The sequence below is a fragment of the Haemaphysalis longicornis genome, unplaced genomic scaffold, assembly GCF_048455015.1.
Source record: "Haemaphysalis longicornis isolate Haplotype H1 unplaced genomic scaffold, Haemaphysalis longicornis Haplotype H1 scaffold_3, whole genome shotgun sequence".
Lineage (NCBI taxonomy): Eukaryota > Metazoa > Arthropoda > Arachnida > Ixodida > Ixodidae > Haemaphysalis > Haemaphysalis longicornis.
Window position 1 is genome coordinate 98,461,038 of NW_027526335.1, and position 14,516 is coordinate 98,475,553.

General features: G+C 44.5%; 1 protein-coding gene across 1 annotated transcript in view; it reads left to right on the forward strand.

Moving 5' to 3' along the window:
- Positions 1 to 14,516, forward strand: part of LOC144175347 (salivary peroxidase/catechol oxidase-like) — a 91,750-nt gene that overhangs the window by 47,488 nt on the left and 29,746 nt on the right. The window contains exons 5-10 of the mRNA XM_077704427.1: positions 1,448 to 1,665; positions 4,018 to 4,188; positions 7,233 to 7,400; positions 9,974 to 10,075; positions 10,785 to 10,907; positions 12,410 to 12,651. Of these exons, the coding sequence (XP_077560553.1) occupies positions 1,448 to 1,665; positions 4,018 to 4,188; positions 7,233 to 7,400; positions 9,974 to 10,075; positions 10,785 to 10,907; positions 12,410 to 12,651 (1,024 nt within the window). The remainder of the gene's footprint in view (positions 1 to 1,447; positions 1,666 to 4,017; positions 4,189 to 7,232; positions 7,401 to 9,973; positions 10,076 to 10,784; positions 10,908 to 12,409; positions 12,652 to 14,516) is intronic.

A 14,516-nucleotide genomic window follows, 5' to 3' on the forward strand; every position in this document is an offset into this window, starting at 1 on the left:
AATGAAGGATGGGGCCCGCGTGAGGAATGCACCCGGTGGCGTTGCTCGCCCGAGCCACGATGTCTTCTTGCTCCACCACATCCGAACTGCCCAAGGCCCTCGCCCAGTGCTCACCATCTCGATATAAAGGGAATGGGTTTTGGGGTATTGCTAGAGGAAGTGATCAATGGTTTGGACCGCCGCACAAGTGGGGCAGTTGGGTGAGGAGTAAACAGAGAGGAGTAAATGCGTTGCAGGCGTGAGACGCAAGGAAGGGTGTACGTCTGCACTAACCGCCTAAGGCGTTATTCGGCGTGAGAGAGCACCGGATGTGCAGGGGGAGGGAGTAGACGGCGAGATAGGTGGTAATGAGAAGAAATCTCGTGAAAAGGAAGGGACCGAGCTCGAGCTGACAGGGCTTCATGGAAACGGTCAAGGGTAAAACCCACTCGGAAGTTGAGATTTCGTATTCGTGCACCTTGTGTCTCACTGTCCTTCGTCCGTGTTAACTAAGCGCAGTGTTTTCTTTTATTAACAATGTACCAACTAGCCCACAAGCGAGCTCTCGATGAGCTCTCGAGCGGTTCTGTGTGCTGCCTCGTTCTCTCCCAAACCCATGTGGACTGGGGTCCACAACAACTCGGTGGGAGAGTTAAGGAGATTTGCAAGAAGGATTTCGAATACCGGGGAGGAAATGCGACTTCATGACAAATCTTGAGTGGCCGTCATCGAATCTGAGATTATTATCGCAGGGGAAGAATCCTTATGGGAGTTGCAAATATTGTCTGATTACCTTACGAGAGTAAAAAGTATATCGCGTAGGTCGTGTTCCAAGATTTATCCGTCTGTCGAAAGGCGTTTTTAACAGCACAAGAGCGTTCGGTACCACCGTTTTCCTCACCCCATACTTTTCACAAAAAAGCTGCGAGTGGTTGCAACGACGCAGTCTCGATCCCGGAGGTCTAAATTCAAGAGATTGCGAGCAAGTTTAACCCGTTTCACCAGCACGAGAAGAAGCATCAACCAATAAACAAGTTGATGTTTAACATAAAATAGGGGAAGTTAGCATTTTGAAGATTGACATTGTAGGAAAGCACATTGCAAATCAGTCTTACGCCTCCAGAGTAGCTGGGAGGAGGAGGAGGAGGAATAAACGTCCCTATAAAGCAGTTCGCCTTGGGGAAGAGTCTTTATTCCAGGACCCCTTGAGACCGTCCGGCTTCTTGAGCCCTCTTCACCAGCCAAAGCTGGTCATCAGGGTCCGAGAGTAGCTGGGTCGGTGGCCTAGATAGGCGAGTGGTGGTTCCAGTTCTGATGCGCTTTACAGTTAAACGAAGGCTTTACGCTCCCGGTTAATGATCGAATAATGACTTGAATGCTCACACGGCACAATTAGGGGACAAATAGGACTTCGACAAATTCATTTAAGTGTGCCCTAAGATGCGCAACACTCAACGCGCGTGCGCAGGTTCCGGATGACGCACGACGAAATCATGAACGGGCTGCCCCTGATCGACACGTCGAAGACGGACCTGTGGGACCTGTGCCCGGCGCACATGAAGCCGGTGCCGTGCACCGTGGAACGGTACCGGAGCATGGACGGCCGCTGCAACAACATCAAGCACCCATCCTGGGGAGTGACCAACTCACCCTTCGTGCGCTTCCTGCCCGCCCTGTACAGCGACGGTCAGTGGGCATTACAGCCACCACCCCTTGTGCACGGCGGTTCAAAAGCATCGCGGGGCGAGCTTAAGTCTCGAGGAAACATCCGGCAGGAGAAATGCGGTGTCGAACACAGCATTGATTTTTGCTGCTCATAAAATTACGAACCGATTTCGGTGGTGAATTAGATGCTGTATTCTCGGAACAACGCAAAGGGACGAGGACGGGGTGTAGACGGGACACAGTGGGACGCGGGACACGGGACACGGGAAACTGCGCTGTGTCCCGTCTACACCTCCTCCTCGTCCCTTTGCGCTGTTCCGAGAATGCTATACCAACACGCCCAAGCTTATACCTTAGATGCTGTAGCTACAAGTATGCTGGTTAAGAACATCACACCCACAATCTTTCTTAACTCCATTACTCACAACTTTGTCGAAATGAGTGATTGCCCACTTTTGAATGCGCATATCACTAATACCCCATAATAATAGTCTCTTAAAACCTCACTTTTGGAATAAGGTACATCGACCACAGGGCCGCTATGAAGACGCAGGTAATCTAACCTGTTTGGAAACGGTCCGTTGTAAGCGAAGAGCCCAACGCACACTTAGGCGACACCAGTGACGCCGGGATAGGGTGTGATGTCATCATGAGAAGTGACGCCACAGGTGCTGTCATAACCGGGTGTTTATATTGTCGGAGTTTGCTTCAGGTTGGGGATTGACTTAGTTGGGTATATGCGGTGCTTGATGTATTATGACACATTGCAACCAAGGCAAATCACCGGGATTCATGAGTTACAATATTCAGCTAGCTAATAATGCATGCCGAAGACTTCATGCTCTTGAGAGGGACGAAGGATGGCCAGGGATAAGGAATATTGCCTTTAATGGTGGGCGGACTCTTTAAGCAATATCAGAACCTTGTAGCCAATTTCGCCAAGTCCGCTTCCGCTTTTCATTTCCCTCCGTGCACTGCTTTTGTCGAGGGAACCTGGGCGTAGTCGTAATTTTGGGTTCGAATAGCTGTGAAGGCTGTGGTTATAGTTCAAGCGGCCATAAAATCGAGGAAACGGGCTGGAACTAAAGGGGAAAAATATGCGATCTGAGTTTTGCTGCCTTAAAGTTAGTTATCCCTTTTACATGGACAAGTGGGTATCATCGAAAGTTGGAATCGATCAGTTACAGTGCTGATAGCAGCGTGGATCATATTTTCAATTACGTCCTATGATTTTTGGAGCCTTACGGTGTGAATAGCTCCATGGTAATATCGATGAAATAAAATTGAGCGCGTGCGGCGCTTATGGTTACTCTGCGGGCCGGATAGCCGAAGAAACATGGTCAATTTTGGCGGCTTTGCGCCTCCATATACGCGTGAGTTACCGAGCACTGCCGTGAAAGCCTCGAAAATTAAGCAAGACAAGTAGAAACGGCTAACCAGTGGATAAAAAAAAAAAACACCGCACGCATATAAACCTCGTAAAGGATTACCAGAAATGGAACACCCCAGCTGTGAAATCGAGGCTCATTTAAATGAGTTATATTTTAACGAATGACATCATCACGTCGTTTGCCTCTAGTTTTAAATAAGATTCAAGATAAAGCTCATCTTTCCCTACTCGGTTTATATTTTCAAGCTATTTTAATGAGGACCGCCCCGCTCCCTTCTCCGAATGTGTCTTAAACAGGCACTATGTGTAAACATTTTCCCTTCCGGTTCGACTACTGGGCTGTTCTACACTTTTTTTTTTAATTTTTTACGCTCCCAATTCCGATTGTATTTTCAAACTCCGACCATACACTTATCTTCTAAGTTTTCCTTTTTTAGCACGACAAACTCGTGTCGCCAGTTGCTGTCGAATGCAGGGACAGTTGCCTCGTCAAGCTTCCATGTAGTGCAGTTTTTTGTGACTAACCCCTCCTTGTACGCTCAATGAGAATGAAATTTGATTAGATTTGGTTTGATTTGAATTTAAAACATTTACCCATTTTTAGGGAGGTGCACAGCGAGTGACCTAACTGTATATAGAAATAACAGGTGTCGGCCTCGCTCACCCAGTAAACTTGTTACTGCCCCTAATCACGGGCGAATGATCCACAAGGCCACTTTATTTACGGGAAAAAATACTGGAACGTACTGCGCTGCTGCATCACGATCAACTACATGCGCCATGGCCATATAGAGGTTATACAAACATCGTAAAACTTGAATAAGCACGGGAAACTTGTTCTCTGATTTTACTTATTCGACTTTAAAACCCAGACCCGCAATCGTTTTAAGACGCACCATTGAGAGCGATGAACAGGCTCTTCACTCACGTCCAAACATATATCTTACAGACGCACGTCTTCTCTCGCATTCTGTCCAACGCAGGTGTCCAAGGACCGAGACAGGCAGCAGATGGTGGCGAGCTGCCCAAGGCTCGTGCCATCAGCAGCTTCATCCACCGGGACTACGACCGGCCTAACAGGCAGCTGTCGATCCTGGTTATGTCCTGGGGACAATTCATCGACCACGATTTAACGCTCGCCGCGCCACCACGAGGTGGGCAATCACGTGTCACGTTTCTTGAAAAGCAAGGAGCATGCGATATGCTTTGTATCAGCATCCCAAATAACTTGGCGTAAAATTGCTCTGTGGCTTTAAAAGTATGTTTTGTTAGAAGAAAAGACGAAAACATTTTGCTCTTTTAATTTTAATTCTACTGCAAACAATAAAATACGTATATTTTTTTTCTGAGCATTCTGCTTGAATACCAAATCTGTGTTTTTGTCAGACCCACTCCGCTTTCAAGAAATATGTTGTGGGCAGGGCCAAGTAATTGCAAAACCAATATGAATCTGGGCCCTTCCCGTCATTCCTATGCTGGCTGAATGGTCACAGCATGAGAGTCTTCTCTAGATTGCAGAAGAATCGTTATCCACACGGAAACGTGCAGATGGGATCAGAGTACCAGAGGCTACTGGCTCCTGAACATCGTTTTTGCCACCACAGCGACGTGGAATGCTCGCCCACTCGTAGAGCCAACATATAGCAGAGAAAGCAGACAGCTACCATGGCTGATAGCCTTGCACAACCTCCCATCTTTCATTGCCAGTGACACATCACATATTTCGCCTCGATCATTTTAGTTAGCGTTATTTATTCCTTGGCTATGTGTTTGTTAGGGATTATGTTTTCACTTGTATTAAATTATCGGTGTTTAATTTGGCGTATGACTGTGATAGGATAATGGTATGTTTTTGAGGTTATAATGCTCATATCGCTCACTCATAACGTTACACTTATATTTCATTCCACAAATAACAGCTAAGCGGCATTGTCTAGCTCCTAGCGCTTTCGCCTTAGATTTGACCTAAGTTCGTCAGCATGATTGTTTTTTTTTACTTGTTATTACGCGTAAGAGCATACAGGGTTCCTGGGAGAAAAATCCTGAGTTGTTTTAACAGCGAGGCTGTTTAGCTAGCAAGTCCTAATGTTTCCGGCCCGCAGTTAAAAATACAAAAAAACAAATGCCTAGCGCCCGCACGTGAGTGCGTGTCTCGCGACGACCGCCAAGCGTCCCCGGCGCACGTTTGTCAAGCCAAGCATACCCACTTAGAGATTGCCCAGATTGGCGAAAAATACTCCAGCATTCTCCGTAATTGTGGCAACACTTGCTCGGAACGAGAAAGACACGTCATACTGCCCCTCGAAGATGATGTCCGATGATTATCACTTCAAAAATAAAAAAATAAAGGAAGCTCTCACTTATAGCAACTATGATAAAGTAAAAGTCGTTGCGGCAGCGAAGAAGAAGCGAACCGGCTGTAATCATGGACTTAAACCGTTGTGATGGTCGTGAAGGTTGCGTACAGTTTCGACACCTTTAAGTCTTAGGCGTTAGTGTGAGCTTCCTTTATTTTCTATGAGGAATATTTCTATAAACATAAAAATAATGTTCTGGCAAGTGTCACTTCTAACTGTGAAAGGGGCAGGTGGACGAGTTAGCACGGTGACATCTTGGCAACAGCACACACACACACAAAAAGGACGGGGACGAAGGAAGTGAACAATGCGAGTGCCGTATTGTTGTGTTCCGGCCGGAGTAACACGCTTATTACTCAATGCAGACTTCTGCAGTTTTTTTCTGCTCCTGGAGGCCTTAAATACAAATAATTTTTTTGAATGCGTCTTCATTTTGTGTGAATCAGTATATATGCGCAAGGCAAGTAATTACGCAGCAGTTCCAACCGCAATGTCACATCTTCCACAAAAAGAGTACGATTCGATTTTTAACAGCAATGCTGGTTAAGACGAGTGTTATCCGTCCGTCACACCAAAAAACCTCGCGGACCGATGACGTCCCCTCGAGTTGCCCAGCAACCCCCGGCCCAGCTGTGCATAGTTTTCCTCTCGCTTCGCTAGCATAGGTATACGGCCAAGCCGAGCCTAAGCGACGCCCGTCAAGCCGTGACATCAATGCGCAACGCATCGTATAAGGGCTTATGAACAGCGGCGTCGTCCAGGCTTGCGCGTGGGCTTGCGCCACGTGAGGAGCTCGGAAAAAATACCAAGGAAAAATACCAAGTGCCCGTGAGCGAGCGCCTCGTGAGAAGCGCCTGGCCACGGCCAGCTCGACCTTCGAGAACACTCTGCCCAGCGTTTATGGCGTGATATCGGGCGCGCTGTTCTCCTCGCCAATTCACGTACGTTCTCGCCTAAACATGGGAGCACAGACGCCAAGTTCGCGCTACAGACACCTAGTTCGCGAAGCCGAGTGCCGCTGGTTCTAGCGCGTGCTAACGCGGTCCACTTTGGGAGAGATGTGAAAGCCTGCGGACTTTTCAAAACGATCCAGTCATAAAGAAGTTTCAGCGACAAGTTGGGAAATCTATGTGAGGTGCAACAGCCGGGTCCCCAGCGAAGGTAGAAGGGCCGCCAGCTCTGCTGTTTCACCATCCCTGCACTACTAGTGCAAGCTGCGCCAGTTTTTATATTAAAGTGTTAAAAATAAATATGAAGCAGTCTTATCCTTAATTGTACCCCATTCTCTATAGCTGAAATATGCCGTGTGTAGCAATTGTCAAGCCGTGTCTCCGTGAGAATCCCAGCAAGAAGTGGCTTGGCGTCTAATGGACGTCGCTTATAACACTAGTACTTCCACGTCACACCATTTTCCGCGGTTAACACCGGGTGAGCTCAAGGAGGTTAAAAAAATTGCGCAATTTTTTTAACGTCCTTGGGTGAGCTTCACCTGCAGCAAGACGCCGGCTGTGCTCATGTGACGAAGGCTACACCGATATACCATGAGTGTTTCAACTTCTCTAATGTTTCTTTTGGTGTAGGATAAAGACGAAAATGTTCCTGTGCAGTATATTGCATGCATGCGGAAGAACGGCATGAGGAATAACATAACTTGCAACTCTCAACTACGCCACGTTTCATAGCCAAGGTTGCAGGCGTTTGAATGGATGGTTGACGCTACTTTTTCGCGTCACTGCTTAATTCTTCACTGTCTGCTTTCACCGGGTGTAAACATATACAGTCACGCGAAGGGAAATTGAAGCTGTTTGGTGGTTTTCTTTTTTTTTCACCTCCATGCGCAGACGAGAGAGACCATGACTTCGTGTGCTGCGGTCTTCCCCAGAAGTACCAGCACCCTCTCTGCATGACCATCGAAGTGCCGGGCGATGACCCCTTCTACGGGCGCTTTGGTCGAAACTGCATCGAATTCAAGAGGTCATTGGCAGGACAGCGCCCAGGATGCGCACTAGGTAAACGCGCTCACACTTGCTCCATCAACTCATAGGGATACGCAAAAAAGGGAACGTCTGTCAAAAAAGAGCATAGTTTCCCGGAAACGTTGACCGCAGCTCGTCGCGTGATTATTGCGCACTGCTCCGATTGCGTGGATTTTCGTGTTTGCTCGACGGTAAACATTTTTTGCAAACTCCCCACGTTTAAAGATAGGCTAAATATGTTCATATTACATTATTTGTACGTAAAAACTAGTACCAAGCAGGAAGCCTGGTAAACGGTCAGTGCGATCATACTGAACCACACTTTTCAGAAATTATTGCTTTTAATGGAGACACGTTGGCGTGACTGACTCATCCACCATCCTCATTACAAATCATTCTGCCTTTAGACTCAAAATTCGAAAAGCAAACTGCTTTCCTGACGCAATGTATTTTCTGAAACAACAGCCCTAATTGTATGAGAAAATAAAAAGTTTTATAATACTTTCATGATAACTAAGTATTTCTTAGGCCTGTACACTTTCCATAGTGATGGTGGCGTCTAAAAATTACTGATACTATTTGAAAATTCCCACTAAGTTAGATAAGTAAAGACGCAAACTCACTTTTAGAACTACCATGTCATCTTTATATAAGTTATGGCGTTAGCTTTCGGCGCAAAGATTACGGATATCCGAACGCAATTAACAGAGTACACTTAGAACTGAGAGCAGCAACAATGTGAAATAAAGAGGGCATCGCTCCAATTTATGTGCCTAAATACCCAAGATTCCACTGTTTCTCCGAAAATCGTTTCCACAACTTTAAGCCCGCAGGGAGATAAAAAAAACAACGTCAAGACGTTTGGAAATATGCTGTCTCAGGATTGAAAAGAGATGATGGTGTATTCGCAAATCTGCCGGCGTGTATTTGAGGCCCTCAATGTGCTTGAAATGTTTTTTGAGCTTAAACGTGACTAATACAAGTGCCTAAAGCACACTTTAGGATTTTTGGAAATTTTATTATAACGAGGCTTCACAAACTACTACTATGTTGTAAGTTAGGTTTCCTGTCCAAATATTACTCATGTGAACGTGGCTGGAAATTTGTGTTTTTAGATATTTTTATTAAGCATGTTCAGACGGGTTTCACGTGCAATTTTTAAAGTGATGCTAAAACAACTTCCTCTAAAATGACAGAGTATATATTTTGGCCTATACTGTATAGGGCAGAGCAATATTTTCTCGGGGTAAATTTTATTAATCCGGTCACTACTAACGGAGCTGTTGCAAATAAAGAGAGTGTGTGTTTGTTTCCTTTTATTGTTCGCCGCTCGTAAGTCTGAGGAAGAAGATCCCTCGCTTATTTAACACGTTAATTAAGAAATTTGTACAGGCAATATTTGGACGTGGTGTCTTTACAAACGTAAGAGATATTCTAGAAACGGCGAGAACATGCTTAAGTTTGGTGTTTTTTGTGTAATTTCGCCAGGAGAAACATTTTTGAAAATTCAAAAATTTGTTTTTAGACATTTGGCAGCGAAGCTTTATGGCTCGGGATCAGCTTATTTTTCGTGTCCATCAACAAACCGGTGGCGGAAAATACTTGCAGCAAAACCAACTTTACCGGGAATGCTTGAAATAAAGCGGCCCTAACCCTCGTTCTAGCAAAACTTTCCCAAAAACGATTAGATTACGATGGGCCGTTAAGATGACTCTATCGTTACTGCAAGCTTCATTTACTTTTCTTAACTACTTAGTTCACAGTGAAGTTCTAAACGCGCCATAATTAGTGCCTGCTGTCGATACATGGGCTGCTATTGAAAGAAGAAGTATGGTTCAAAAGAACTGCTGTAACCTATGGTTTGTTGAACTTTTCTCAACAAACGCTTTATGAAAATTGTTCGCTGAAATGACTCTATTAATACACCGAGTTTTATTTACTTGCCATGATTACTTAGTTCACTGTGCAGTTGTAAACATTAGAAAATTCCCTTCTGCCGTCAATACAAGGGCACCTATGACAGAGAAACAGACAGCGCCATCTTTGTCTGCTAGGATAAAACTCATCTTGTGAAACAGCGCCAAAACACAAGATTGAGGAAGGAAAGGACTCACATGTGCACTCTTCCTTCTTTCAGTCCTTGTGCGTTTGCGGTGTGAGATGAATCTATGCCGACTTGCCCTATTCGCTATGTTACTCAATCACGACAAAAATAAATAAATAAATAAATGCGTGCGCATTCTGTAACCACGTGTGATAAGTATTTTTTTGGCTCCGCTGGTCATCTCACTTTACAACCACGAGTGTGATGTTTATTTCATATGGCTTCGCGGGTCATTTCCCTTTCCAGAGTGGAATTTCTCCTAATTTTCTATCAGTAGTCTTTAAACCATAAAATCAATGCAATAGCTTAAAGAGTGTCAGCGATATTGTGAGATCTCTAAAAATACGCTTGATACATACGTTGTTCAGTTACCCTCGCTAGGAAGAAAAGTTTTAAAAAATTCTGAAATTCGTGTTGATGATGATCATTCTTATTAATCTACAAATATGTTGTCATGATTGCGTGTTCTAGAATGTCACAATCTTCTTCTTCCTTTTTTAAGGTCCACGTGCCCACATTAATATCTTAACGCATTCCATTGACGCAAACTTCATCTACGGATCGTCAGAATCCTTAGCCAAGCGACTAAGAACCTTCCATGGAGGTAAGACTAACACAAGACTCTTGCACGTGGTCGAATTCATGTGTTCATATGGAGGATAGAGAACTTTGATGTTGATTACACACATAAGATTTCCATGTTTTTTGATACTTTCAGCTAAAGGCGTTCTGTCTAATAGGTTACAAAAACGACACAGATAAACCGGTGTTCAAGCATCGTTGAAATACTTGAAACACTTGCACAGATTCTGGACGAGTGTAAAGACAATAAAAAAAAAGTCGTAGGCTTTATATTTTGTGAAATCAGTTTATGGACACAGAGTACCAGTTTTTCAGCAAACGTTATATTAGGCCTGCAACGCAAAATCAGGTTTATAAAAAGACGCACTATTTCGTATTTATTTGTTTAATGGTTGCATGAGCACATTAACTGCAATGCCTGTGTGTTTACTTTTATTTAATGTAAAAGCCCGTTAAGCGTTTTATGAAGTTACTACGGTCTTGAGTAAGTGCTTCAGCCGTGAATACCTTTCTTGTAGGCAGCCTCTACTGGACAGGCACGTGACCTGTACATGATATTGTAAATGATACTGGCCCAGCCATCAACCGCTTTTGGCTTGCTGTAGTGAATCCCTCAATGGCGTAATAGCCTAGACTAGTTTCCTTGGAAAAGTGTATTGTTTTGCTTTAACTGATATTACGCTCCGAAAGTTTCTTGATAAAAACACCATGCACCGATGTCTGCAATTAAGGACAACTTCGAGTCTGGGATCGCTTCCGTGACGTGGGTCTGAAGCCGCTGCTGCCGCCGGAGTCGGAAAACCCAGAGAGAGACTGCATCGCACGCCCAAGGCAACTTTTCTGCTTCCTTGCTGGTAAGGTGCTTATTTCCACAACACTTCGCTAGCACGGCTTACGAGCACAACACCGATAAGTTTTTGGTCCTAAAGTTGTTCGCCAGCATCTTACAAAAAAAATTACGTGAAGGGTTGCTACGTCCTCCACTGCGTTTTTCAAAATAGTGTGAGCGTTAAGACAAGTCACGTACATATCTGACCAAATATTACTCGCCTGCTGTAATACGTACTCAACTTCAATGAACATTAGGCCCACACGCCACAGTTCTAACCATACAGCCTAATCAAGAAACCGGCCTTTGCTACAAAGCTTTCTGCTCTAGATTCACTATTCACCAATCTTTGCTACGCAAAGAAGCCTTCTTCGAAGTCGTGGCCATCATTTCTTGCTTCACGACTGAATGCAACCTTAGTGTTCGTCCTCAGAAATCCACCCAATAAAAACCGCAAAGGCAAGGCACGAACAATTATGTCAATGTGTATCTCCAGAAGCATGTACTTGTGTCCGAGTGATAGGCTCGTGCGGGGCAACGTTTGGTACCGAGAGTCAAGATTAGAAAAATATGCATTGACATGACACGACCGAATGCAAATTACCATGTAGTTGAGTCCAAAATGCGTGCCAGCCATTCAACATAATACTGATATCACGTACGGGAATACTTCATCCAAAGGTGTATTCAGGGGTACCATTAGCTCGAATAGTCGCTTGCTGTGCAAACTATTTCATTATTTTTCATATTCTGAAATTGTTCCAACCTGTTTTCTTAATATTGTATTTATAGCACATGCTTACAAACACGAAATAGCATCCATTCCACATGTTGGTGTATCTACGACAAATTATCATTTGCCCTGCAACTATGTATGCCTGCTGAGTCTAAATTTCCTATCGTTTAAGCCGCACATTTGGAAACAAAAACTCTGCTCACTTTTTCTTTCAGACTCACTACTGGACGAGGTCCTGCGAACCCTCTGAACATATGTATAGCAAATGTGTGAAAATCTCCGCATGATTTAAATGGCCAGTTACATCATGTTTTTTGTAGCTATGTTTAAATTTAGCTTATGATCGGTTTTATCGTCATCCGGCCACAGACGTTTATCGCGAATTATTGGTCCTGCTGGCCCCTTCTTTTTTTCTTTTGCCCTTTCATCCTACTTTGTTCACTCACATCTGAAGTAGCAAGCCCTACCATTGTGGTGATCATCTCTCCAGTTTTCATTAAAGATCTCTCTCTTTCTTTCTCTTTTTCTCTCTCTCTCTTTCCCTCTCTCTCATTCCCTCTCTCTCTCTCTCTCTCTATCTCTCTCTCTCTCTCTACTGTAGCATGATTCAATTCCATGAGACAGGCATGCGAGAAGTAAAAATGATGAAGTAGTACGAAGAATTACGTCTTTACGATGAAGCCCTCAATTTCGGAACCACGAAGCCACATTGTAAATCCAAGTTTCGCGCGCTCCAGTATTCAGCGACCGAATTCTCGCCCGTGATTGTGCGTTGTGCGGTAAATTCGCAGGAGACGAACGCGTCAACGAACAGATCCACCTGACCGTGTTGCACACGTTCTACGTACGCGATCACAACCGCATGGTGAACGAGCTCTCCCGGCTCAACCCGCACTGGGACGACGACCGCCTCTACCACGAAGCACGCCATATCATGGCCGCGGCCGTCCAGTTCATCACCTACAACGAATTCCTTCCCATGACCCTCGGGGAGGACCTTGTCATTCGCTACAACCTCACGCTCCAAAAAGAGGTGAGCTGGCCTCTGCTGCCCGCATTGTAAAGTTACAACTCAACTGCACTCTAAGGAAATGCCGTGGTTCAACTTCACAGAAATGCCCCTAAATAACCGTTCTGTGCCGCGAACAGAGCGAATTTGACGCATTCCAACAGCGTGCATACCATTTGACTCAAAAATGGGATCTGCTAGTGGCGCTGTGCGCAATGCAAAGCGTCATGCATGCATTGCATGGTGGCACAACGCAGACCGAACTTTTGAGTCAAATCGTATGCTCGACATCGTCAGTCGGCCAAAATTTCATTTTTAGCCGCACGTATTGGTTAATATAGTTTTTTGGTGTGAAGCTGAGCCACAAGATTGCTTTACTGTCTGCCATCAAGAGCGCTTCAACTGAAGTCAAACAGAACAACCGAATTTTAGCGAAAATTCGGACAAACCGAATTTTACATGAACGTAAGAAGCTTATAAATATTACAGCCTACTTGGTCATGCTAAGGAAAGTAGCTGTAAAATAGTCACCATTTCACAATTTAAAGAAAGCTGAAATACAATTTCGCTAGCGGTGAGGCAGCCCCAGACAAATTCAGAGACGCCTTGCTTCTGCGAGAAAATGCAGAATTGGAGAAGCTAGGGCACTTAATTTCTATTAAGGGTAAATGTACGTTATCGCTAAAAAAGAAAAGGAAAAATTTAAAACAATAACATACCCAAGCGTATTGGGCTACTCGTAAGACAACCGAATATAAAAGAAATTCACAATGGAGACAAAAGACATAACATTACTACGCATTAATCGACAATTCCTAGAATTTTGGAGGCTGTCCTTTCTTCCGCGTCGTTTATGGGGAGATATGTTTTCATCAATATGCGCAAGAAAAGCCATTTTATTTTAAAGCAGAGCTGCTATAAGATAATTCCTGCGTTTCTTCTTGCTGTTTTTTTTTTGCGTTCCTAGACTTCGACGCACCCTGTCACTTCGGCCACCTGCTCGCCTCCGGTGCTCTATATTTTGATATAAAATAGCAAACACAGTCCCTGGAAACTGCCTTTTCAGTAATGCATTGATGTTTACAAGTGAAGCCCCGTTTTAAGAGGTCGCCCTTTCCAGACTAGGTTTCCCATATTGTTTGTTGCACAGTGAAGCCTACTGATAAAAAAAATAGGTGGCAATTGGCGCGAAAGCGCTGATTCCCGCCACCCCTTATGCTATTAATGCGTTAACTTCGCCATTTACGCTTTGCTTTGCAAATGCAGGGTCTGCCTGTTGTCGGGATTTTTTTATCCCTGTTTTCTTAGTTCTTTTCCGGGCTTTCTTATTTTTGTCTTCGTTTTGTGGTGCGATGCATAGGATGCACATCTTTTGCTTCATGCGCTCACTTTTATAATTGTATTTTTGATATTTTTATGTTTTGGTTCACCGAAATTCTGTTTGACGAATTTTCTCCATTTACGCTACAACTATTACCTGAATTAATTCCGCCAATTATACATTTTTGGTCCCATGCATAACGTTAGGTGGTTGGAGCTGTAAAGGTACTCGGTTAAAAGAATGCGATGCAATAAATTAAACTTTTGTACGGGTGAAATGTATAGAAGAAGAGCAGCTAACAGGGTTCCGGGGTTCCGCAAGCCTGGGTTCCGGGCTGTCCGCGTGAAAGGCGGCAACCACACTCCTGTGACAGAATCTCAGGGATGTGGCCGTGTCCAGCGGTACACGTGTGTCTTCCCATTATCATCATCTTACTTTTCTTTTGCGACGCATTTCTTGCTCGTTTGGTAAGTAAGACGGAGATGTTTGGCCAATCGCTCTTGTTAGCCCTATGTATACGCTGTTAGCGGGAGCTGGCCTTGTTGCGACATTATTTTTCCTAGGGACC